This window comes from Streptopelia decaocto (assembly GCF_964273445.1).
Source record: "Streptopelia decaocto genome assembly, chromosome: 1".
NCBI lineage: Eukaryota > Metazoa > Chordata > Aves > Columbiformes > Columbidae > Streptopelia > Streptopelia decaocto.
Window position 1 is genome coordinate 40,414,956 of NC_138663.1, and position 25,642 is coordinate 40,440,597.

At 39.5% G+C, this 25,642-nt stretch overlaps 1 protein-coding gene across 9 annotated transcripts in view; it reads left to right on the forward strand.

Annotated features, from left to right (window-relative positions):
* The window catches only part of TNRC6B (trinucleotide repeat containing adaptor 6B), a 130,414-nt gene that overhangs the window by 87,683 nt on the left and 17,089 nt on the right, over positions 1–25,642 (forward strand). For 6 of the 9 annotated variants that reach the window (XM_082046901.1, XM_082046907.1, XM_082046906.1 and 3 more), the window contains 8 exons: positions 3,366–3,387; positions 5,004–5,348; positions 9,662–11,989; positions 13,132–13,290; positions 16,606–16,784; positions 18,406–18,480; positions 19,792–19,837; positions 23,531–23,679. In XM_082046901.1, coding sequence (XP_081903027.1) covers positions 3,366–3,387; positions 5,004–5,348; positions 9,662–11,989; positions 13,132–13,290; positions 16,606–16,784; positions 18,406–18,480; positions 19,792–19,837; positions 23,531–23,679 — 3,303 coding nt within the window. Of the gene's footprint in view, positions 1–3,365; positions 3,388–5,003; positions 5,349–9,661; positions 11,990–13,131; positions 13,291–16,605; positions 16,785–18,405; positions 18,481–19,791; positions 19,838–23,530; positions 23,680–24,862; positions 25,034–25,642 lie in introns of all 9 variants that reach the window. The other 3 variants (XM_082046909.1, XM_082046904.1, XM_082046908.1) reach the window with 3 other exon arrangements.

Here is a 25,642-nt window from a genome sequence, read left to right on the forward strand (position 1 = left end):
CTGCTTTATCCATGCTTTTTACTGGTAAAATCCCTTCTGTGTCATTCTGGGCTTCCCAGTACAAGACAGATATAGCCATCCTGGGACGTGTCCAGCAAAAGGCCCCTAAGATGATTAAGGGAGTGGAGTACCTGACAAATGAGGAGAGGCTGAGAGAGCTGGGACCATTCTGTCTGGAGAAGAGAAAGCTCAGGGGATGATGTCAGTCAATGTGTACGAATACCTTGTGAGAGGGTGCAGTGAAGATGGAGGTGGGCTTTTCTCAGTGGTGCCCTGGGACAAGGCACAGGGCATTGTTCACAAATTGAAGTATAGGAAATTCCTCTTAATCATAAAAAGACTTTATTGTGCGTGTGTGTGGTTTGGCAACCACTGGAACAGGTTTCCCAGAGAGGTTGTGGTGCCTCCATAGAATCATTTTGGTTGGAAAAGACCTTTAAGATCATCGAGCCCAACCATTAACCAAACACTGTCAAGTTCACCTATAAACCATGTCCCTAAGAACCTCATCTTTGGAGATGCTCAAAAAGTAGATGGACACGGCCCTGTGCAGTCTGTTTTTGATGAGTTTGCTTTGAGCTGGGAAGACTCTTGGAAGCAGGTGGGGAGCAGAGGTGGGAACTGTGGGCTAGATCTCAAGAGGCTGTCCCTTCCAGCCTCACTGATTAGGTGAAATTGAGGACAGAAGGCTTTACTTTCAGTAGTCTGTTTTTTCAGTTACTTCAGTAACAACAGATCCTGTGAAAGATCAGATATTAGTCTGTTAGATTCTGTAGGTTTCTGCTGAGAACAGCCAGCACTGATTTCAGTTAAATTTTGGCCTGTCCAGGGCTGTTTTAAATCTGGCTTTTTCACCAATTTGACTCCATCGGTTTTAAATCAGATAAAGTGGGGTATTTCTGGTTTTATCCAGCCATTGTGTTGATACATCCCCAGCAATACTGCAGAAGATCAGTAGCTACAGAATAAGGTTTCTTCAGTGTCTCTTTGCCTCGGTGTTGCTGCTGTTTAACGTTTTTTAAGTACAAAAAGTATGTGTAGGAACCAGGAGGAGCAGACCCTGCTAAATAAAGACTAATGACTTGAGAATTATATGCTGATATTCAATGATACAAGAGAAACTGGAAAGGGTTGTAGTGAACATCTTGCTTACAGTGCTGTGGCTCTTCACTGAGGGATTGGTGCTTTGAATACAAGAGAGATTTGCCAACTTCCCTGTGTGGTCCCTCACCTAAGTTATTCAGTATAATTGAATGTTATTTTGCCAAATCTTGGGAAGTGTAAACACTAAAGAAGTTAATCTCCTAACTAAATAAGTTAATCTCCTAGAGACCAAACTTAACAGTAATACTTGGAGATGTCTAGGAATAGCAAAGCAGGCAACTGCAAGGACAGAACATAAGTGTGTGTGTGTGTGTGTGTCTACATGTGTGTATGTGTGTTTTCATTCTTAGTGACTGTGGTGGTGTTCAGCAAATAAGCAATAATGATTTGAGGGTAGCTTTTTAGGCAGAATTCGTGTAACTTTAAACAACTTTCTTCCTGGATTTTCTGAAACGTAAATTAAAAAAAAAATTAAAAAAAATAAAAAAAAAATCACTTCAACGGAGGTTATACAAGCCAAATCATAGATAAATTCCTGTGGTTGGTGTCCCAGGGGCTGTTTGGCAGCTTGTCAGGAGGCTGAGTTGTACTCTACCTTCCTGTTCACTGTAGCTGCTACAGCCCTGCTGGTGCTTACAGGCTGCCCACAAAGAGGTGACAGCTGTCAATCTGAGACGGTGTCACATTTTCTCAGTCTTTGTATTCTAGACCTGGAAAAAAAAATACAAAACCAAATTGTTTTGACAAGGAGAGAGATGCAGTATAGACAGAAGTATTTTTCTTTTTCCTAAAGCAAACTGCAGTTATCATGTATAATTCTTTAAAGATTTAGTAACATGGGCTTCTTCCAAGTAGACAAGTTACTCTTTTACTAAACATGTTTACTGTTGACTATAGTAGACCTATCAGCATTAGCAGATTGGATTAATGAATAATTTCCTCCCCTTTTTCTTTTCCTTTAGTAGTGGAGCTTCAAAGTCACTTAAGTGCTTAACAGAAGTGTTTAGCTGTGTTACAGTAGACAATATAACTTGACACATAAAGCATTTTTTGTAAGTGAAGTGAAAATTGATGTCTGGCTTGGTACAGGTACAGTTTTGGTACAGGTGCATTTTTAGTGTCTTGGAGACTTTTGGATTACATAATTCTGTGAAGTTACAGTGTGTAAGATTTTGTGTTATAATGAATGTTCCACTTTGCATATTGCAGTGTTCATCTTTGCAAAGTAAATGATGCCATAGTAATTCAGAGCAGTTTGTCTTTTTATTCTTTACCATACAAAGGAGTTCTGGCTTAGTTGGTTTAAACAATAAACTGTTTTTTACTTGTACTTTCATTATTCTGTACTGTCACTGTGTACCTTCCAGAATTATGGACTAGTTCAGCGATTTCATTTAAGAATAGGTGTCATAGAGCCTAACACATGATGATCTTTAGGGTTTTTTTCATTATTGTGTGGTGGAACTCATGATCAACAGATACAAAACTTGCTACAATACACATGGTTCCAGAGAATATCCCAGTGGTATGTTTGTCTCTACTGTAGCTGGATATCTACTATGCTGAAAGAGTGTAGAAGTACAGCAAAACCACATATTGAACATGTTGGCCAGCATGATGGCTCACTTTGGTAATCAGCTTCTTATTGCATCCAAGAGACTTTGAAGTCTGGTGCTTTATAGGTATTGCTGGTGCTTTTGGTAATTATGGCGATGAATCCAGTAAGGTTTAGGATTTCTTCTCTCTGGAACAGAGATGTCATGGGAAAGGTGGTTCGGGAAGATGGCAGAGACAGACTGCTACCGTCACCTGTGGTTACTCATATGAGAGCTCTGTTGAGAGGCCAAACAGTCTGCTGTAAGGATACTGTCATAGAAGGAAGTTTTTGTTACTCTTTAATAGTTCACCTTCAAAATCTGAAAGAACCGTGATGCAATAGCATGTTCGTTCAGGCTTTGGAAGTCCATGATGGGGATGAGGAAGAGGGTGAATACTAAAAATCATAATGATTGAAGTCATTGCTGTTTCTGCTGAGGGCTTTTGCATCAGGCAAAAGTGTTATAGGAGCTGTAGTACTTTTGAAAACTTCATATATGTGACTAGGAGTACCATTTAGGCTTGTAGCTCATCTGCTGATAATTTTCATACAACAAATATCGATCTTGTTGCTAAGAAATTAAAGTTGTGATTTAGCGCAGCCTGTTCAATGTTTCTTTCGAGGTTCTTAAAACTGTATTTACATTCTTGCTCTTAATTTGCAGGTCACAGATCAAAAAACCAAAGGTAAGAATCTTTGATCCTAAAGAGTATTTTTAATTGACTTGAGCCAGGACTTAGATTTTAATCAAAACTGTTAAAAAGGGAGGGGGATTTATGAGTCAGGAATGAAATACTGAAAACATGTTCAGAAATAAAAGCTGAGGTGATTGAAATAGAGAACCTAAACCAATCCATGTTGTCAGCATCAGAATAGTTGAAGAGAGAATAAGTATTGTGGAAGAAATAGGTTAGCTGAAATATTTAGCCTTTCAGTTTTGGAGAGGTTTTAGACAAGTAGTCGAAAACTGAAACCACTGTGTAAGTGGAATGAAAGACACAGAAAGTACTGCTTATGGTGAGGTACCAAAATGAGTGAAAATGACTTGTCTATGGAAATCTAAGGTGAAGTTCAAGCACCTAAAAGCCCAACAGATAAAGCAGGACTGATGAGTGAGCATCTTGAAAGTCAAGCTTATTTAGCTGATCTAAAAATATATTTAATCTTGATTTACGTGTCAGTTTTCTAAAAATTATCTGGGGAAATTGTCATTATTGACAAGACAACTGAGATAGTAACTTGATTTTACTGTTAACAATACCCTTTTTTGGGGTTTGGGCAATGAAACCTATATAGAGAAATCAGAAAACCCTGATAAAAATAAAATGCGGGGGATAATGCAGTCTTGTTGCCAAAGAGAGACTGGCTTGCTTCATCTCACTTTTGTAAGAGGAAAAGTTTTACTGATTATGTTCACTTTGCTGGTGAGGGGTTTCTGGACATCCCTTTCTTGTATTAAGCAACAATGCTGATCATTGATCTCTTAGCAATTACACCTTTTAGGTGTCTGGCTGGGAATTGCTTTTTCTTCAAAAAGCACATGGAGAACATGAGTAAGTGGTCACAAGTCTAGAGCGTATTAGGCAAATTTTGCGATGGTGTTAGTTCCTCAAGGATTTGTTTGTGGTTTTCTTTTTTTCCAATGCATAATGACCCTTGGAAGCATCTTGCCCTTGCTTATAAGGGCACCTGGTGAGCAGCTGGGAAACTTCAGGCAAGCCCAATGCAAATGCTGTATGTAGGACTGCCTTTGGGGTCAGACTCAACTGCCTTATTTGAGAGCAGTGCACAGAACTCAGTTTTGTTAACTCTGAATCCAAGAGGAGGTTTGTTCCTTTTTTTTTTCCTTCTCTTTTTGTTTTGGCAGTGGCCATGTAGGCTAGTAAGCAGGTGAAAGCTTGGCATCTGATTTCAGATGTGCCATATGGATGATGTGTAACAATCCAAAGAACAGTTGAAGGTCAGGGAGCAGAGCAGGGGGGGAAACCAGTTACATTTGACTGCTCATATTTTAAAAGCATCCATTGCCCAGTGTGGTGTTCTTTGCCAACTCTACGTTTCCAAGAAATTTGGGGCTTAGAGCAAAATACTTGCTGAGGTACAGAGTTGTATGTGAAAGCATGAGGTTTGCCACTATGGCTTATTCCTGCTTCTTTTATTAAATTGTTCTTTGATAAGGGTAAAGTTGCACAGTAGTTTGGAGAAGAATGAAATTATGAAAGGAAAGAATCACAGTGAGTTCTTGCAGCTAGCACAAGTTTAAGTGGAAAAATTTCTGATTTTCATTCTTCCTGTTTTTCAGTGCCCGAAGTGACGAAACCAAGTTTAAGCCAACCAGTGGCTGCCAGCCCAATTGGCAACTCTCCATCGCCACCAGTCAATGGTGGCAACAATGCCAAAAGGGTGGCAGTGCCGAACGGACAACCGCCAAGCGCCGCCCGCTACATGCCTCGGGAGGTGCCGCCGCGATTCCGTTGCCAGCAGGACCACAAAGTGTTACTGAAACGTGGGCAGCCCCCTCCGCCATCCTGTATGCTCCTTGGGGGTGGAGCAGGGCCTCCTCCCCCAGCAGCACCAGGAGCAAACACAAACAACGCACAACCAGTGACAGGAGCACTGCTGCAGACCGACAGTGGGACTGCAACAGGCAAGTAATAATAATAATAATGGACATCTGCATGTGCGTGGCAGAAAAGGTATCACTACAGTTGTGCATAAGCATATAACTGTATAACAAAACTCTTCAGATTTCTTTTGGGGAGCTTGCTTCTACTGTTTTAGCATATAGACTTTTCTTTTGCTGTTAGTGACAATGGATGTAACTTTTACTACTAGATGGAACAAGAAAGGGGTTTGGTGGTTTTTTAGAATGTGTTTTTGGTGTTTTGAGTCGAATGCTGTAATGCTCTTAAGACCACAGCAAGTTAGACACAGTGCATAGATAAACAGTGTTTTGTGTTTTGCATTAAGTAGTTCTTAATAGCTCTTTAGGTTTCTTAGACATTAATTTCCTATCTCGTCACTTTTTTTATATGATCTGGTAAAACAGACATGTAGATACCAGGTCTGCCAATGGCAGGTGTCTGTCGCTTCTCATCTGGATTAAAGAAAGAGGGTCCTTTTGCTCCTGACCTTTTCGAGTAGTTATCCTGTTATTCTCTTTACATAAGCCTTTTATAAAAGTGGTGACTGTCTTGTTTTCGCTTTTCTCTTCACTTTAATTCCAGAAGATAAATTGATTTTAAGATTAATTATTTTATGAGCATGAGGAAGTTATGGCTGCTCCAAAACTTTTTAGACACTTGGGAATTGCAATTGTTGTAATATTTCCTTCTGAAGTTATGATTGTAGAACAAACAAAATTCCACTCAAAACATTCATCTGCCTTCTAAAGAAAAACTTAGGTGATCTGAGAAGTCAAGGACAACATCAGTTCTAACAATAAGTGTTTAAAAAAGAAATAATAAATGCTTGAAAGTGAAAAGAAGAAAATAACGATGCTACTATATCTGAGTTTGTCTTTGAAAACCATGCCAGATTAAAAGGATGGGGTTTTTTACCACAGTCTTGGAGAGCGTGAGCTTTTTATAGTTCTCTGTGGTTCAGGAAAAAAAAAAAGAGGTGACTTGGAACTCCAGAATCAAGTAAACTAGATGGGATGTCTGCCTTTATTAAAAAGGATTCTAGGAAAATGAATAACTCTGTTTGTTTTGTGGTTTCAGTACTTGAATTCCTTTGTAGCAAATCCCTCTTTGACAGTTTCTCCTGTTGTCTTTGTTTCCTATTTAATACGGAGGGAAAGCGAATTTCAAACTATAATGGCAGTTTTAGCTAATCAGTTTGAAAACAGATCTCTTCTAGGTGGCTGATTTTGATAAAACACCTGAAATATGAAGGGGGCAGAGGGAAAAACGCCCCAATTTTTTGACTATACAAAGTCCTAGCATTATGTCATCATTGGTGTACCTTCACAGGGAGTGCAGGAGACTGACAAGGGAGACTGTGGTAGTGAAGCGTTCCAAAAGTTTCAAAGATTTTCCTCATAAGCAGCATGTTTTTGCTTTTGGATGTACTGTATGATGACCATTATGAAGTATTTCAGAGAATCTTTTAAGTTCTGTGTAATGAATTTGACACTTAATATTTGTTTTTCTGAGAGTGAAATTTGATTTTTTGAGTTCTTATATTTTTGCATTTAGTTTACTGGTGCGTTAACAGCTAGCATATTACATGGTTTTGTTTTATTAATTGTGGCAACTTTCTGTGTCAATGGTTAGTTGGTTTATTCTGATGTAAGGTGTGAGTATTGCAAAGAAACATGTGGGTCCTTCAGAACCTGCCTCACATCATCCAGAGTTCTGCATCATAACACAGTTAACTGGGCTGGCAACCTGACTTGGATTAGAATTAACCTAGCATGTTTTTTAAAGCTAATTTCAGTCTAAGTGATCTGTCAGTTCAGCTCACTGAATATCAGTGAGAACATACGTTCTAGTACGAAAAAGTAGGTATGCCAGAGGAGCAGGAATGAGCATTGGACATGAGAAAGGCTGGGGCCATCACTCTGTCAAAGTGCTTGTGGAAGCATGGGATTGCCGTCTGTCTCAGACATCATTAATCCCATCTGAGATCCTGACTGTTTACAAATTGCATTTCAGATTGGGCCCATTTCTGTCAGGCATTTGTGCATTGAGAACTGTGATTAACTCTCATCCCACATGAGAAAAAAAAGCAGGTTCCCAAAGGAGAAAATAATGTAGCCTACCTACCCCTTTGTATTTTTATATTCACCAGATAGCTACAAATGTTGTTGGCAAGGCTTTAATACAAAGAATCACTACATAATCCTTGTTTACATGGATCTTTTTCCACCAGGATGGAAATGCTTCTGTAAGATGGCAAAACTCTAGTTCCTGAAAGATGACACCAAATGTACGAGTGCCTTGTAGCAATACAGGAGGTTGTGGTGGAGGGTGGTATATATAATTCTTCCAGTACGAATGAGATTCAGGATGTGCAAGACAATTTTGGAAAACAAAATGCCTGTGCGTCATTCATTTGCTGAATCATTGCTAAGTCCAAAAGATGGCACCTTACAGTCTTTTGAACTTGCCTTTGGTTGTCCTCCTTAAGCTATTCCTGTGATCAGCTGAATCAGAAAGTTTTTAAAGTGGGGCGGGGGGAAAGGGTTAGTCAGTGTACTAAAAAAGACAGCCAGATAAAAATATCGGTAGAGAGTTGCGCTTCCTTGCTATTGTGAAGTTTGTACTTGAGGTTAAGGCAACAGAAGGAACAGAATGTGCATGGGAACTGCTTGGTCTCTTGGATCTTGGTGGCTAAAGTTTAATGGATGAAGAGACTTTTGTTCATCGGTATTCAAAGCTTACAAGAGAGTTCTAACCTTGCTGTGAAGTCTGGATCTTTCCTTGTGGCACTCACTGAAGGGGGCATCTGGAAGCATTCAGTGAATGTTCGTTGGTTAAGCTAATGAACTGAAAGCCTGAGGCAGGCACTAAAAACTGATCTGTTAATTTTCTATTAAAAGTGTTAGCAACCAGAAATTGTCATCTTTCACTTTTGAATATATGATATAGGTATTTAAGGGAGGCAGGGGGGAAATCACTTTTCTAAGATGATTATGCCTTATTTTCATGGATGCTGTCTTTTGAGCCAGTATTGGTAGTACCAGTGTGTATTCAGGTATGAATACTGACGCAGATGTAACTATGAACTTTATGCTCTGCGAAATAAGTTAAACTGTTTGGGTGGGATAACTGAATAAGACCAATATATTTAGGACTTAGTACATGGTTTTGTAAAAGGGAGAGTGTTTATTCTTCATCTCTGGGAATTTGTGGTGCAGGCAGTTTAGGGTCCCTTGGTATTAAAAATACGTAGAAAAATAAATGGAACCCTATATAGAGAACAACACTGAAGTACTAAGAGACTTAAATTATTTAGAGGATCAGAGGTAATTAATTATGTGGATGGCTAGGGAATCATGGCAGACGTTTTGATGATAAAGTGTCTGCATGTATGTAGACATCATGCTGCCAGCAGTGACACAGGCCTTATCCATTGTGGCACTGTGTTAATTTATGTCTGCTTTAAAACTATATATAAATATCTTGTCTGTGTGAAGTTGTACCACATAGGACATAACAATGGTTTGTCACAGATGAAAGAAAGGGGCCCTGTTAGTTGTTGTTCAACTTGCTAATTTCCTTATAGTGACTCCACAGCTCGTTGAACTTGCAGGTTACCCTGTACGATGTGCTACACCAGCAAAACCTAACCCAATGAAAGTGGACAGTTTTGTGTTGAGTTAATGAACACAGTTGATGTAGTTAAAGAGCTTGACTGCTATCAGAACTGAACTTGAAGATATTTGAAGCTGTAGAGTAGACTTCTTCAGCTTTATATTTTGATTAGATGCTTTTTCTCTTCAATCGTTCATCTTTTGATCTGTAATAAATTGTAGTTCCTTTGAGTCAGTTGAGTAGCAGACCAACAGCTGACTTCATGTACACACACATGCATGTGAATGTGTGCACATAATACACATTCTTGTTCTATACATAGTGTGATTTTAAATGTGTATTTGAAGAGTCTACAACCAATATCAGTAATGATGATGCAGGTTCATTAACTGGGTTATAATTATTATGCTGAACTTAGAGCTGGACTGTTAACAGAAGTAGTGAGTGAACGGTGAAGTCAAATCCCCATAAAATGCTTGTAGGGAGTTTACTGGAAGAAGTTTTTGATGAGTATTTTCAGTGGTGTTTTCCAGCCTGATGTTATTCCAAGGCAACTTTGTGACACAAGTGAGGGAGCGATTCTTATTAATGAATACAGTAATTGGTGGTATCAAAAATGTGATGTTCAGTGTTTGTAAATAATAATAGTGATTATTAATTACCTTTTTGGGTGTGTTGTTGTTTTTTTTTTTCTTTCTAGATTCAGCAATTGGAGGTGCTGCTGCTTCAAATTATGCAAATTCCACTTGGGGTCCTGGAGCCTCCTCCAACAGCGGCACCAACGCCAACCCAACTCACATCTGGGACAAGGTGATTGTAGACGGGTCTGACATGGAAGAGTGGCCTTGTATTGCCAGCAAAGATGCTGAGTCTTCTTCCGAAAACACCACCGATAACAACAGTGCCTCGAACCCTGGCTTGGAGAAGAATGCTCTGCCAGGAAGCACCACTAGTAACAAAGGAAAAGGAAGCCAGTGCCAGTCTGGAGGCGCTGGAAACGAATGTAATCTTGGGGCCTGGAAATCTGATCCCAAGGCTAAATCTGTTCAATCTTCCAACCCTGCTGCTGAGAGTAACAATGGACTAGGTAATTGGAGGAACTTGAGTGGACAAGACAGAATTGGTCCCGGTTCTGGCTTCAGCAACTTTAACCCAAATAGCAACCCGTCTGCTTGGCCAGCACTGGTTCAAGAGGGCAATTCTAGGAAAGGGACTTCGGAATCTGATAGTGGTAGCTCCAATGCACAGATTAGCACAGTAGGTCAGACCTCTAGGGAACAGCAGTCAAAGATGGAAAATGCGGGTGTTAACTTTGTCTCTGGCAGAGAACAGGCTCAAATTCATAACACTGATGGACCAAAAAATGGAAACACTAACTCCTTGAACTTAAGTTCACCAAACCCTATGGAGAATAAGGGAATGCCCTTTGAAATGGGCTTGGGGAACTCTTCCAGGAGCACTGACACCCCTTCACAAAGCACTGGAGAAAGAAAGACTGGGAGTGTTGGATCTTGGGGTACAGCTAGGGGGTCTTCTGGAACTGACACAGTCTCTGGACAGAGCAATTCTGGAAACCATGGGAACAATGGAAAGGATAGAGAGGACTCCTGGAAAGGAGCGTCTGTTCAAAAGCCTAATGGGTCAAGAAGTGATTCTTGGGATAACAATAACCGGTCTACGGGTGGTGGGTCTTGGAACTTTGGCCCTCAGCATGCAAATGAAAGCAAATGGGGTGAAGGGAACAAATTAACATCTGGGGTCTCTCAGGGAGAATGGAAACAGCTGTCTGGGTCTGATGAACTGAAGATTGGAGAATGGAGTGGTCCAAACCAACCAAATTCTAGCACTGGAGCATGGGACAATCAAAAAGGCCACCCTCTTCCTGAAAACCAAGGCAATTCCCAGGCTCCCTGTTGGGGAAGATCTTCCAGCTCTGCGGGAAGTGAGGTTGGAGGTCAAAGCACTGGAAGCAACCACAAAGCAGGAAGTAGTGACAGTCACAATTCTGGACGCCGATCATATAGGCCTACTCATCCTGATTGCCAGGCAGTCTTGCAGACTTTGCTGAGCAGGACTGATTTGGACCCCCGAGTGCTTTCAAACACCGGCTGGGGCCAAACTCAAATTAAGCAAGATACCGTGTGGGATATTGAAGAGATGCCACGGACCGAGGGGAAGTCTGATAAAGGAACTGAGGGGTGGGAGAGCTCTGCCACACAGACAAAGAACTCAGGGGGCTGGGGTGATGTACCCAGCCAAAGCAATCAAATCAAGTCTGGATGGGGTGAGCTCTCAACCTCAACGGAGTGGAAGGACCCCAAAAATACTGGAGGATGGAATGACTATAAGAACTCCAATTCTTCTAATTGGGGAGGAGGAAGAGCAGAAGAAAAATCATCTTCCTCTTGGAATGACAGCTCTAGTAAGGATCAGGGGTGGGGTGGACGGCAGCCTAATCAAGGATGGTCTTCTGGAAAGAACGGTTGGGGAGAGGAAGTTGACCAAACAAAAAACAGCAACTGGGAAAGTGCAGGAAACAAGCCAGTGTCCGGTTGGGGTGAAGGTGGCCAAAATGAGATTGGAACTTGGGGTAATGGTGCAAACACAAGCGCTGCTTCAAAAGGTGGATGGGATGATTGTAAAAGAACTTCAACGTGGAATGAGACGGGTCGACAGCCCAACTCCTGGAACAAGCAGCAGCAGCAGCACCAGCAGCAACAGCAGGAGTCTTCTGGTTCCTGGGGTCCACCGCCCCAAACTCCAAGTAACGGGCGACCTCCAAACCCAAACTGGAACAGCGGACCACAGCCAGCTGCCCCTAAAGAGGAGGAGCCTAGTGGCTGGGAAGAACCTTCTCCACAGTCAATCAGTCGAAAAATGGATATCGATGATGGCACTTCAGCGTGGGGAGATCCTAGCAGTTATAACTACAAGAATGTGAACCTGTGGGACAAGAACTCACAAGGAGGACAGGCCCCACGGGAGCAGAGCCTGCCTACTCCGATGACTAACAAATCACAAGCATCAGGTACTGGTCTTGTTTCTTTCTTCAGTAAGCTCCTAGACATGAATGTAACCTTAATGCATGAGAGATACTTGTGTAGCTTCCAATGGCTAATAGTTATATCCCATATAGAAAACCAATTTCTTATTTGAATATTTGGTTCTGTGTTTAAAGTGTCTTCAAAATTTGAGTCAGTCAGTGCTCTGCTGCTAGTGCCTGAGTAATTGTGATCTGAATACTGGTCAGCTTGCCAGTAAGAGAAAATGTTTGTTAACTGACAAATCTGCGTATTCAGTCTGAGAACAGTTTGAATTATAGAATTATTTAGTTTGGAAAAAAGCCTTTAAGGTCATTCAGTTCAACCATAAACCCAATGTTGCCAAGTCCACCACTAAACCATCTCGATAAGTGCCACATCTGCATATCTTTGCTGCTTGGAAAAAGAGACCGACACCCGCCTTGCTACAACCTCCTTTCAGGTAGTTGTGGAGAGCGATACGGTCTCCCCTCAGTCCCCTTTTCTCCAGACTAAATCACATCTTTGATGTTTACATGTTAGAGAAACAGGGAGAAATTATTTACTTTTAGTCAAAAACTTTTTGCTCTGAAACACTCACTTAACACTTGAAACTGAGTGAGTCTATGATTTAGGTTTTGGCTCTGCTGTGTGATAAAGAATACTTAGCAAAATATTTTCTTCTTTGAAATAAGGACAAGGAAAAGCTATGTAGCCTGGAAATATATTAAGATGTTATTATGTAATCTCTTCTTTGATTCAGGCATGCTTTGAAGTATACAATTCCATTTTAATATTTACTTAAAATATGTTCTTTCTACATTATATGAAAACCCTGAGTTAATCTGGTGCTTTTAATTAGTCACAAAAGTTCACCAGATAGGAGGCCAGCATTAGACATGGGGTTCATGTTTAACCTGGGAGAAGAATAATATTCATCACAGCCTTCTGTTCTCTTTACTCCCTGGAGGTCAATGCCTACTCTAAGTTTGATGGGAACAGTTGTCAATTCTGTTGCACCCACACTATTGAGAATCTGAATTCTTCAACAGAAAGAATGAAGCAATAGATTAATGACATGGTGCTGCACTGCAGTAAATAGTTTGTTGTCTAAATGGTCTGTAATCAAAACTCTTTCTCCTTTGTGCAGTCTGGAGCAAAAGCACTCCACCTGCTCCAGATAACGGTACATCTGCCTGGGGTGAGCCAAATGAAACCAGTCCCGGGTGGGGTGAAGTAGATGATACAGGAGCATCGACAACAGGCTGGGGGAATGCACCTTCCAACGCCCCAAATGCCATGAAATCTAGTGAGTATAGGCCAGGTACCAGTTTCTTTGCAATGGTCCTGGAGATTTCTAGCGTTTGGCCTTTTGATATAACTAACCCATGGAGGAATTATCTGAGGCCTGGAAGCAGTGTTGAATGTCATGTAACATTTTGATGGATGAGTGATTAAGTACTTAAAAATGACTGGAACTTTTTTTTTAAGGTAATGAAAAATTTCTTAATTAAGCATCTTAAGGGACAGCTCTGATTTGTGTAAGTGTTGAAACATTAGAGCATCCGAGTGAGGAAATATGTCTTTTTCTCAAAACCTCCTTTCTTCTCTGGCTGCCCGCTTACTACTTAGCACATAAACTTGTAATGTGTTAAATCACTTTTCCTGATCATATCAGAAAAAAGAATGCACAGTACAGACAGATTTCACCATGGAGGCCATTATGTGGTAATGTATGCTTTGGTAATGCAACTTGCCTTTGAATGGATTTTTTTTTTTTTTAATTATACCAGTGTGGAAAACGGTAACTCTTAAGAACTGAACTTGCTTTTGTGGTTGAGCCTAAATGGATGTTAGTTTTCTGGCCTACAGCTGTGCTTTTCATGAATGAGATGTTGTTGAAATATTTTAAAAATTAACTTTGAAGTTAAAATTTTGCTGTATTGAGAGTTTTATTTTTGTGGAAATTGTTCCTTCTGATGTATGCTGTTTGTTGAATTTTATTTCCCTTTTTTTAAGGAAAATACAACAAACAAAAGCAATCACCTGCTGATACAGCATAGCAACTTTATAGCCAAAGCCAATAATGTTTGGATATGAAGTTTCCAGTAGGAAATACATAACTATTACTGATCTTGATTGATGATAGCCACTGTAAAACTGTTTCCAGTTACAGCTTGCTTTTACAACATGTAATTATTTGGAATGAAATACTCTATGCAGATTGTGTGCTGTTGGGTCATTATCCCTTCCTCCCACCCCAGTTAAATTGTTTGGGCATTTATGAAACAAAACTGGGAAAAAAAGCATTGCTTCCTCAGTGTTAACATTATAGCAACCTTTTGTGGATGGCTGTAGTTCTTCCTGTGTCTGACACACAAATTTGGCACCCCTCAGGATGCTAGGCTTTTTTTTTTTTTTTTTTTTTAGATGGTTGTCTTCTTTCATCTGTAAAAAGTCACCTAAATATAACCAAAATATGAGTCTCTGAAATGCTAATGGTTCATTGCAAATTCTGTGGATTTGTTAATACTTAAGGTAGTCTTTTAAAGACTATGCATGGTCACTTGCATATCCTAACTGGTCTGCATGTGTGACATAAGCAAAGAGCTGCGGCATTTGTACGTAAGCTGTCCCCAGGTCTAGAGGAGCAAAATAAAGGGAATTTCCCCGTGACAGGTGTTTCAGGTTGGGGTATAGTAGGCCACCAGTGTTAAGAGCAGAGATCTCCATTCTCCTGTGTTCTGTGACTGCTCTCTCAACTCCTTTGTAATTGATACCCAGAAGGAATGAAGAAGAAAGCTATGTTATTCAGTGGAGTAAGGGGAGATATTTAGTGTTTTGGATAAGTTGGAAGAAGAAATGAGGACAAAGAGCCTCCAAAGGCATAACTGATGGTTGAAGGTAAGGACAGGAAACGGAGACTAGCAGTGATTGGAAAAGAAAACAAGTTTAGAGCCAAAGAAGGAAAGCATAGGACATTGAACACCTGTTCAAAAAAATGGATTTATGTAGTTTTACCAGAATTGCATAGGAATTCTCTGGCAGAAATAGGAATAAATTCAGTTTTCTGCAACATTATTTTGTCTTCATTTTGAAACTTCCCATTGCTTACTATAGGTATCTGTGCCACCTTGCTCAACAAATGCAGAATTGTCCTACAGACAGTTCATCTTTACACCACTGTCCAAATTCATATTCAAGAATCTCAAACCTGAGAGCTGTCAATGAAGAAAAATAATCTATGAACATGTAGTTAAAACCAGGGCCATAGTTCTGTATTTAAGCACTGTGGCCAGAAATAAATTAAAGCTGCAAGGACTACCTCATATATGACACTTCCAGATTAAGTCTATGCAGTCATAATCCTTAAATGTAGCCATTTCTTTGTAAGTAGCACGATTAAAGGGTGAAGAGGTAGTTTTTTGAACTCGGACCAGTATGTTACCTAAGCAGCCCTCAATTTTGGTACATGAATATAATTTTGAAAATTGTTTCCTGTGAAGTATCTGAGTTGTTATTTATGATTAATTTTAACGCAGCTGTTAAACTGCTGTGAAATGCTGCTGTACTTATTTTTGGCATGATCAAGGTAAAGTTCCCCTCGATAGACTAATTACAATTCCTGTGTTCAGATTTTATGCTATATGTGTTAATATCCTTATCTCTGATTTCCACACTCAAACCCCAGACAATTGAAGAATTAGTTATGAAGAAGGTGATGGTGATGAAAATCCTTTTTAAATGAGATAAATACTAGGGGAAGAAATATGCAGAATGAAGAGTTGCAGCAGGAAGGAGAATAGTTGGACAGTGGACAAGATGGGGATTTGAGCTCTAGTTGGCTTGTCAGTAGGGGTTAGAATTCACAGTTACCTGACAGCTGGTGCTAGACAGTAACAGCAAGAAAAGAAGCCAGCACAGAAAAGTCCTCAGTCTGAATTGATATGATGAAATTGTTGTAGCATTCTGGTAACAGCATCTCTACTTAAACAGCACTTATTAGAATAAGTCTGTTCAGTGACATTGTTAAGAACAGAACAGGGATTTTTTTTTTTTTTTCCTATTAGATTGCTCTTGAAGTTACATATACCAGAGTACCATGTCAGGTCCTCTCCAGATTCTACATAGTTGTTATTCCTTAAAGTTCTTTGTTTCTGTAATTTTGTGAAAGAGTTTACTGCAAGGGAGGCATTACAGTTTTGAAGGAAGAGAGGAAATAATTGATAAATCACCTGAACCAAAGTCCTCAGCACCCTTGGTTTTTAAGTGTCCTTGAAGTATTTCATTTACACTGGAAAATAATAGGTTGCCTTTTAAAGAAATCCAAATGCAGCTGTATCTGTAGAAGAGGTCCCCATGGTTGTTATATTTTTTTAAGGGTGTGATAGTGCTTTAAAATAGTTGTAAAACATGACATGCTAACATGCCACCAAATTTCTTGGGGTTTGGGATTCATGCACAAGTTTTTACAGCTGCTAGAGTGAAGACACTTTTTGGGTTTTTTTTTGTCTCCTTCCTTTGGGGTTCTGATTATCTCAGCTAATCTTGCAGTGCCAAATCACAAGCTGCATGGTATTTTAGACTGCTTTTGAATGCCACTTTTTTTTTTTTTAACCTAAAGGTTCTAAATCTATGCAAGATGGCTGGGGAGAGAGTGATGGGCCAGTGACAGGAACGCGTCATTCCAGCTGGGAAGAGGAGGAGGAGGGAGGAGTCTGGAACACAGCAGGCTCTCAGGGAAGCAGTTCCTCCCACAACTCAACAAGCTGGGGGCAAGGAGGAAAGAAAACACAAATGAAGGTAAAATGCTTGAATGATTCATAACACTACTGTGTTGTCTGAAAGCAGTATGACTGATATGTTGGAGCAGTATAATAGTTCTTCTTTTAAAGAGGTATTACAGAATTCAGCTAGAAAGATGCCTGTTACAACAGTGTAAAAATGCGAGGGTTCTGAATTTGTTTTAATGTATTACACCTGTTCATAGAATGTCCTTAGTTGGAAGCGACCCACAAGGATTATCAAGTCCAACTTCTGTCCCTGCATAGGACAGCTCCATGGTTCACACCATGTATCTGTTGGGACTAATAAATCTTCCAGTAGGTGCCATACGATTTTGGTATGTAAGCTGCAGAGCCATTACTAAATGAAACCGAGCAATAAGTATCCCAAGGCTATTGCTCTTCTCTTGGTCGATACATCTTCCTGTGTCAGGCTGCTGCTGGTCTCCTTGCACAGCCTGCTGAAGTTCAGATTCCGCAGTTCCTTTGGCACACGCACGTCTTATTTCTACCGACTGTTGGATTTAGGTCTGACTTGGGCTTGTCGTTACCGACCTTTGGCTTCAAACAGGAGCGGAGCAGGAGCTTGGCTATAGTCCTGAGTTAATTGCCTTCTAAGCCTTGTTAATTTTTTCTAGTACAGTAACACTTGATACTGTATTCATATTGGAAGGACTATGCTTGGTCTACTTCTGACTAATAGGTAGGGCAAACTCATGAGGCAATCCAGAGCAGCTTCCTAGGATGTGGAAAAATAGTGTTGTGACTTGGTATGGATTTTTACAATTCCTATTTTAGAGAAATTATTCTCATAAACTTTTTCCTCACTTAAAGCTTTTTTATTTTAACCACCAAAGCAACAGTCCAAACATTTTCTTATCAGTATCTTTTCTGTTGAACAGTGTTCAGTTTTGGTTTTGATCACCTGTAAATTACAGTAAGGCCACATTGAGAGCCAGGTCAGCACAGTGCCCAGGTAAGAGAAACCACACTAAAGGGAAGAAAGCCAAGGAAGATCTACCTCTGTATGTGGTGGATTGAATAGTGTATTAAACTGTAGCAGAGGAAAAAAAAAAAATAACATTCACAGAGGTTTCCAGATTCCAGAATTCAACTAGAGGTTTGATAAACATTCTACACAGCAAGTGTTCATACAGTTCGGTATACCTGGCAATGAACAATTTTGAGAGAGGAAATAAAAAAGTATTTGATAAATGTTTCCAACCATGCAAAAACTTTAACTGATTTATTCAGGAGTTGAATTTCTCCGATCACAGAATCACAGCATGTTTGGGATTGGAAGGGGCCTCAAAAGATCATCTAGTCCAATCCCCCCACCGGAGCAGGAACACCTAGGTGAGGTTACATAGGAATGTGTCCAGGCAGGTTTTGAATGTCTCCAGAGGAGGAGACTCCACAACCTCCCTGGGCAGCCTGTTCCAGTGTTCTGTTACCCTCACTGAGAAAAAGTTTCTTCTCGATTTTAAATAGAACCTCTTGTGTTCCAGTTTGAACCCAAAGTCTGATACCAGGCTTTTCATTTGGCACTTGTGCAACTGAAGGATAAAACAGAATTTAGGAAATCAAGAAGCTGCTTAAAAATATTTTTCTTTTTCTTTTTTTTTTTTCCCCCTCTTCAGTGCTCATTAAAAGGAGGAAATAGTGATTCATGGATGAACCCTTTATCCAAACAGTTTTCAAATATGGGCTTGCTAGTAAGTATTTTTTTTCTAAATATAAAATCCAACTTTGTAAAGAAGCAGTAACCTTTTAATAAGTCAAAAGGTCAGCTGTTCCACAGTGTCTAACTACTTATTTACCTGCATTTTCTATGCTGGCATGTTGATTATAGTACCTGTAATAGCTAGGTATTCAGCACTTCCTAGTTAGTCAGAATGGCTTCTCAGAAAAACCAAAGATCTACTTTGACTCTTCAAAGTTACTTTTTATGACAACTGTTCTGAGATTACAATTATCTTGTGGTGGGTGGTTGTTTGGCTTTTTTTTTTTTCTTCTCCCATAACATGCTGTTTAGAGAACTCAGGGTAGAGGTTTCAGCTCCTGCCTGTAGTGTCAGTCATCTGTGATTAGTCCAAGGCTGTTCATTCTGAATGTAAGTCACATATCAGAAAAGGAGATTTACAGCCCTGTGTCTTTATCCTGGTGATTTTTTTTTAAAATGCTGTGCAGCAGGGTCCTTTTAATAAAAAAGGACTCATTATTAATCAGTACTTAAAGACTGGTTGGTAAATGGATTAAATAAACGGCCCATCATGGAGAGAAAAGACATATCTGCAGCGAAGTACCTTAAAACGTTACATATATATATATATATAATATATATATATATAATTTTTCTAAGAATTTCTGATATGCTAATTTGTAAAACGTTTCACAGAATGTTGTACTGTGAAGAGTGAGTAGTATGTAATGCAGGCCAGCAAAAGATGGTAATGCAGAGGTTCTGTGAGAAGCCCAGGGCTACATAAACTGTCACTGACATGTCTAGGATTAGTTTGTGATGTCTGTTGGCTCCCAAGCTCAAATTCAGTCTGCTAGACGGCAGATACTTCTGAAAGCTATGGGAACACCCTGTTCCAGTCTGCCAACTAAAGAATAGCTTGGCAGCACATATCAAGATTTGATGACTTGACAGGTGATGAGGCTGACCTATCGTTTTGGCCACTATTTTCAGTGTTTCATCTCTTGACCACTGGAACATGAGGACAGAGGTTGATTTCACAGAGCACCTGTCTGTCCATCTTTTTCTGTCTGTCCCATGCATTCATGTGTCTGGTTTTACATGGGTAAACTTGCCACACACAGCATTAGGGGGGTTGAGGTGAGGTGTGTCCAGGGTAATATCAAGAGTTGTATTTTATTTTAGTTTCAAATAAAACTTTAATTGGGACAAGCATGTCCTTCAGTCATTCCACCTTTAACCATCAAGGGCTGCTTTCTGAAATGTTCCTCAGCATTTCATAGAAATTGGAACTGATTTGTTTGTTTGGTTTTTTTTCCCCCAGAGTCAAACTGAGGACATTCCAGGCAGTAAGATGGACTTGTCTGTAGGTGCGTATAATTTAATTTAAATGCATTTGAAGTATGAGATCATGTGTAGTATTTTTATGTGGATGACATGCTGTGCTTTGGAAGGGTCTGATCCTTGCTTTTAGCACTCCTCATAATAGAAGGATAGAGTGATAGCATCTGATGTAGGCTTTGAATAGTTACACAGCTGATGCTGATATGCAACACTGGGATGTATACCTGTACAGAACTGAGCAATAACTTGTGGAAGGGACATCCTATAAGACTAGTTTGATCCATGTATTCATTGTTACTGTTTTAAGATAGTAAAGGTCTGCTTTCATTTGGTGGAAGAGGAGGACTGCTTTAACTCTTGACAGTAGAACATCCCAATTACCACAGCTCCCTGGAGGTGATGTGAGGGAAAAGAGTATCTTCTATCATTGATTTCTTCAGTTGCTTGCTTCAGGCTATTACAAGTTACTGCTCAGTAGAACTAGATTTTTCACTCTTGATAGCCTCACCACAAATACTACACAGCTTGTGTGGGATGTGCTGTGTGGAAAACACTATCCTAAATGAGAGTTGGAATTGACCACTTAGATTAATCCCATTTAATAACCTTTGAATTTGTAATGAATTTCTTCTTTGGCAAACTGAGCAGTGAACTCTCTTTTAATCTTGAAATCAGTTTTAGTTTTGCATTCTGTTCTTCTCCAAATTGTCTCTGAATACTCACTATTGTGGTATTGCAATAGAAATATCACAGGTTTCTGAAATCTTCTGCCATTTGAGATGGCTTCCCTACAAGATTCCTAAAGTAGATATTAAAAAGAAATTATCCAAATTCATTGTTCCAATTATTTATTTTATCAAGTGTTTGAAGGCTTAGTAGGGCTAAAAAGTTGTACAGGGTAGTCTGATACTTATAAAGGGGAAGAGGGTTTTGTTCCTGTTCTAAGGGACTACTTCCATTCAGTTTTTGATTCTTCAAAATCTACAGAAGCAGGAAGATAACCTCGTACTCATGGCTACAAAAACAGATCTTCTAGTCCACTGAAAGGACATTGCCACTGTACAAACCCAACAATAGTATTAGAGAGAAATCGTCATCATATTTTCCATAACTGTCAGGAATGTCAGTGTGCTGCTGAAAGGACACAAGGGGTTTGCTAAGAAGGAAGGACTGGCAGGGAGAGGTGACTGACTGGAGTCATTGCTTACGCTGCTGGTGGTTCTAAGTTTGCTGTGGCAGACTTCTGTGTTCCCTGTCAATTGAATGAATTACTGATGATCCTCTGGTGGTATCTCTGAAAAACCACCTGCAAAAGTAGTTCTGTGTCAGGTCACAGTCTGTGAGATCTCTGGATCAACTAAAGTTGGTGTTTATAAGTCAAGTACAGTTAGTTTCGAAGTCTTTTCCGAAATTCATTGCTGTAAGTTAGAATAGTGTGGGTTCTGTGATACAAGTTGGCAGTATCCAATATCAAGGGTAGAATTTATTTACTTCTGAGATACTACCTGCCAGAGAACTTAAGTGTTCAGGTCTGTGACTGACTGTGCTAAGCATTAGGTAATCTCACTTTCCAGCATCATGTACATATACAGCTGTTGGTGGGAAAAATCCAAGAACTGATGCAATGTCTCATTTCATTAAGATGGACTTTTAACCTGTTCTACCTTTCTGCATGTAGAGGATTTAGTACTTCATATTTATTGATGCACAAGTGTTCTTGCCTAGTGAGGGTAAAATCCAAAGTTTTCAGTTTTTAACCATTACCTTGTACTATGTAAGCTAAAGCTAGTCTTCAGCCACCAGCATTATTTATAGCTCTTGTTGTGCAAAAGATATACTCACACGACAGGTTTCAAGGTTATGTTAGCATTTTCTATGAACGGAATAAATGAATGTTATTATCTCTCTTAACAAGGCCTTGTTTATATTGAAGTTTAAGCAGCTGCCTCAGCACCAAGTGGCATGTATATCTATGCTTGAAGCCTTTAAAGGTGCTGTTTAATGCTCTACATGTTATTTAACAAGGCATCCTTCAATAATGTTTAAGGAGTTCACTGGATCATCAGGATAACTGAAGAAACAAAAGGGTGTTGCTGCTGCTTAGTCATCTTGTGTTGGCACTGACCCAGTTTCATTTCAGATAGTGATGCAACTCAGTCTTGCTTTCAGTTTCTTTTCAAGTAACTAACAGACAGGGCTTCCTTCTAGAATTAAAGCACAGAAGCCTTTTGGTAGTGAATTGCTGACATTTTGTGTAGTGGTTAGATGCAGGAATTGACAAGACTGAGATGCATGTGACATTTTATGTGACTGCTTTTGCAGAGCCAGTTCTAGCTTTTTAGGATATGTTAGAAAGGGATGAGCTCATCCACGTAAATATGATTCCAGTTACAAGCTGAGATATGTAGGTGATGCTATGTCAAGATATGTCAAGTGCTTTTTCTGATAAATCACATTGAAGGCATCTGAGAAGATCAAGCCAGATCAAATTTGAAAGCTGTGCCAGCAAGAAAAACCCATGTAGTTAGTGGTTGATTTCATAGGTTCTTGGCAATAACATACCTGTGAATATTAATAGTTTGTGATTGGACATTAACAAAAGATGCAGATTTTTTGAGAAGCTTTTTTGAGGAACAGATAAGTGTTTTGAAGATATTGGAGTGATTAGCTGTCAGCTCTGTTTGACAAACTTAGCGTTTTGTTGGTTATAGGCCAGGATATCTATCACCAGCTTCCTTTGGAAGAGTCACAGATACTGGTTAACTATGGGGACAGTTTTTTTAAACTGTTCTTAGGCCATCTGTGCTAGTAAATGAAATTATTTAAAACTAAAAACTCCAGTAGAGCTCACTTCAGTCATGTTGTACATATTTTAAAATGAAGATGTTTTCTGTCTACTTCAGCGTAACAATATGCATCTGCTACTTCACAAGTGCCAAATATGACCAAAAAAAAGTGTTCCTTGGCAGCAGTTCAGTATGTAAGGTAGAAAATTTCCTTCAGTCAGCACTTGGGTGATGATAGCTTATAGAGAAAGATGATGTCTTGTCCACTGTCTATGTTACAGTTTGATCCTCTGTTATTAACATCTCTTCCTCATGTTCTACCAGATTACACAGCAATGGCAGGAGACTGTAGGGGATGTTTGAAAAGCGTCTCTATTACTAGTTGTATAGTCATTGCATACAGACTGATGGAATTACAGATGATCTGTGGTGTTCAAGAGTTAAGTTCACATGACTGGAGGAGAGTTGTGATCAAATTATGCACATGGTTTTACAGTTTGATAAATTCTTTCTCAAAGCCAAACCTATTAAAGGCTAAATAGAATATATGGAGAACTTAAACAGCAGGGTGTCTATAGATCTGACTACCAATAAATAACAGTGAGTTTTGGAAGACATTGAGAATTATGTATAAAATGAATATCATTAATTGAACTAGGCTGCTGTAGAAATGCATATGTTTATATCTGTACATAAATTGTAAAAAATTCTTCACATTAAACTCTCTAAACTAAATTGGCTTCTTCACTATTAAAAATTAAACTTCCTACTATAATTTTTCAACACTCTTAAGAGCAACTGTAGCTATGCTAAATTGTAAGATCTGATTTATACACTGGTCTTAAAGATTCTTTCTTTTGCTGTCAACCTGCTGTTGTGAAACCTGATAGAGATTATTGCCACTAATTTCATCTTCTTTCCTTTTTTTTACAGGTGGTCTCCCAGATAAGAAGTTTGAGGTAGATAAACGAGCCATGAATCTCGGGGATTTTAATGACATGATGAGAAAGGATCGATCTGGGTTCCGTCCACCTAATTCCAAAGACATGGGAACCACAGATAGTGGGCCTTATTTTGAGAAGGTGAGAGAAGTATCTTTAGATAAATTAATATCAGCCTTCTGTGTTCAGGCTCCCAGTTTTCACCCTACTTCTCTGGAAGGCCTAAAAATTCAGTAACCTTGGACAAACTCAATAATAAAAGATGCGGGGAGTTACGTTTGTAGAATGAATGCGTATATAAAACAGAGGTGTCAGATGTGCATAGACACACTGAATTATCTGGGGAGAAATTAGGCTTTTCTTCTAGAACAGACTGCTCTCAATATGGACAGAAAGAAATTCCTTTGTTTTTCTTGGAAGGGTGAAGTACTGATAGCAATGAAATTCATTATGGGTTTCATCACAGTGATTCGTTTGGCTACTGGCTACAATCATCTACTGTAAAATTTGGTTTAGATCTAAGTAAACATAAGTAATCACAGTGTTTCAGATTTTTTTCTGCTTTCATGTCTGTCGTTTATTGGAAACACTCTTTCTAAATTCCGCAACCCCTTATGCTGTATGTCCGTGTACTGTAAGCTTCTGTATGACATCTGTTTCTCTGTGACATCTGTTGTATGTTATGATAGCATTTCTTTTCATATTCTTGCCTATTTTAAATAGAAGCTTTCACTGTTACTATCAAACATTAATTGCTTCACGTTATGAGTTGGAGAGTGTCCAATAGTTTCAGAATGCTTGAGGTTTTTTTTTTTAATACAGTTTAAATTTAGCACATGTAAAATGGAAAAGAAATTTGGTTTAAAAATTCCGAAGGCGTGTTACTGTCAATGCATTTTTAACTCCTCCATGGGGGTATAACAGGCCAAAAACCCATTTTATCAACTCCCTCTGGTGGCCTAATTAATAAAAACCATTAGCAGAGCTCATGCGTTCCTAACAAATTATATTCATAGGTGTGTGCTAACTTAAGGAATTCATTCAAGATTTCTTTCTATAACAGTAATAGCCACTGTCAGAAACAAACCTAATGAGAGTTCAAAATGTGTTTTTTTAAAAGCAGCCTTTAGGAATTTATCGATTATCGCCTTAGACCAAAATCTTAATTGTCAAGTGATCATTTGAGTCAGAAGTTTTGTCCTTGTGATTGCTGATTACAAATTAACTTTGCTTCTTCCCAGTCACTCACTGTCCCTCTTTCTCTCCTCTTGCATTCTGTTGCTTCACTAACCACCTCCTGCTGTTGGCTTAACTGCTGCTTCAGCTGACTTTGCCTTTCTCCAATCAAGATGGGTGCCTTGGGGATGAGGCTCCCTGCTCTCCCTTCTCCCCTTCTCCCAGCTACAAGCTGTCTCCCTCTGGTTCCACACTATCCAACGTCGGCCTTGGGGCAATCGGCTCAGGGCTCAGTCCCCAAAACTTCGCTGCTAGACAAGTAAGCAGGCCACCTTATAAGATGCATTGTTATAAGGCTGCAACCTGGGCTTAATCCTGGTTAGTTGGTTGCTTGCATTTATTTTCGTACTAAATAAATTAATATTGTTAATGGAAATTTCAGCTATATCAGGCCATTGAGAATCAATCTGCTTTGGTTCTTGTCATTAACATGTATTCCATGTGGTTTTGTTGGCCTCTTACTTCCTGAATCACACTGCAGCAGCAGATAGATGTGCTTTTCAGAATCATTAAGTTAGTGGCAACTTTGTTCTACTTGCTATTTTAAAACCCAGTTAGAGGCTGTCATTTGCCCCACCACCTCCTGACACTGATTTTTTTTGCAGATGCCACCCAATGACCTGTGTAGAAATGTGCCTTTAAAAAATGGCAGTCATTTTGCACTCTGCCTGTTCTCTTCGTCCTTCCCTGCAGCCCAAAGAAAGGATTGATTTAGCAGCCTTTAAAAACTCTTGAAGTAGCAGTATTTTTGTTCTGTATATGGGGGAGTGGTAGGGAAGAAATGAAGTGGTTGACTCGGCAGTTTGGAAGAATTTCTAGCTATTATGTTTTGCATTATGCCAGAAGAAAATGTTGCTGGAATACTAAG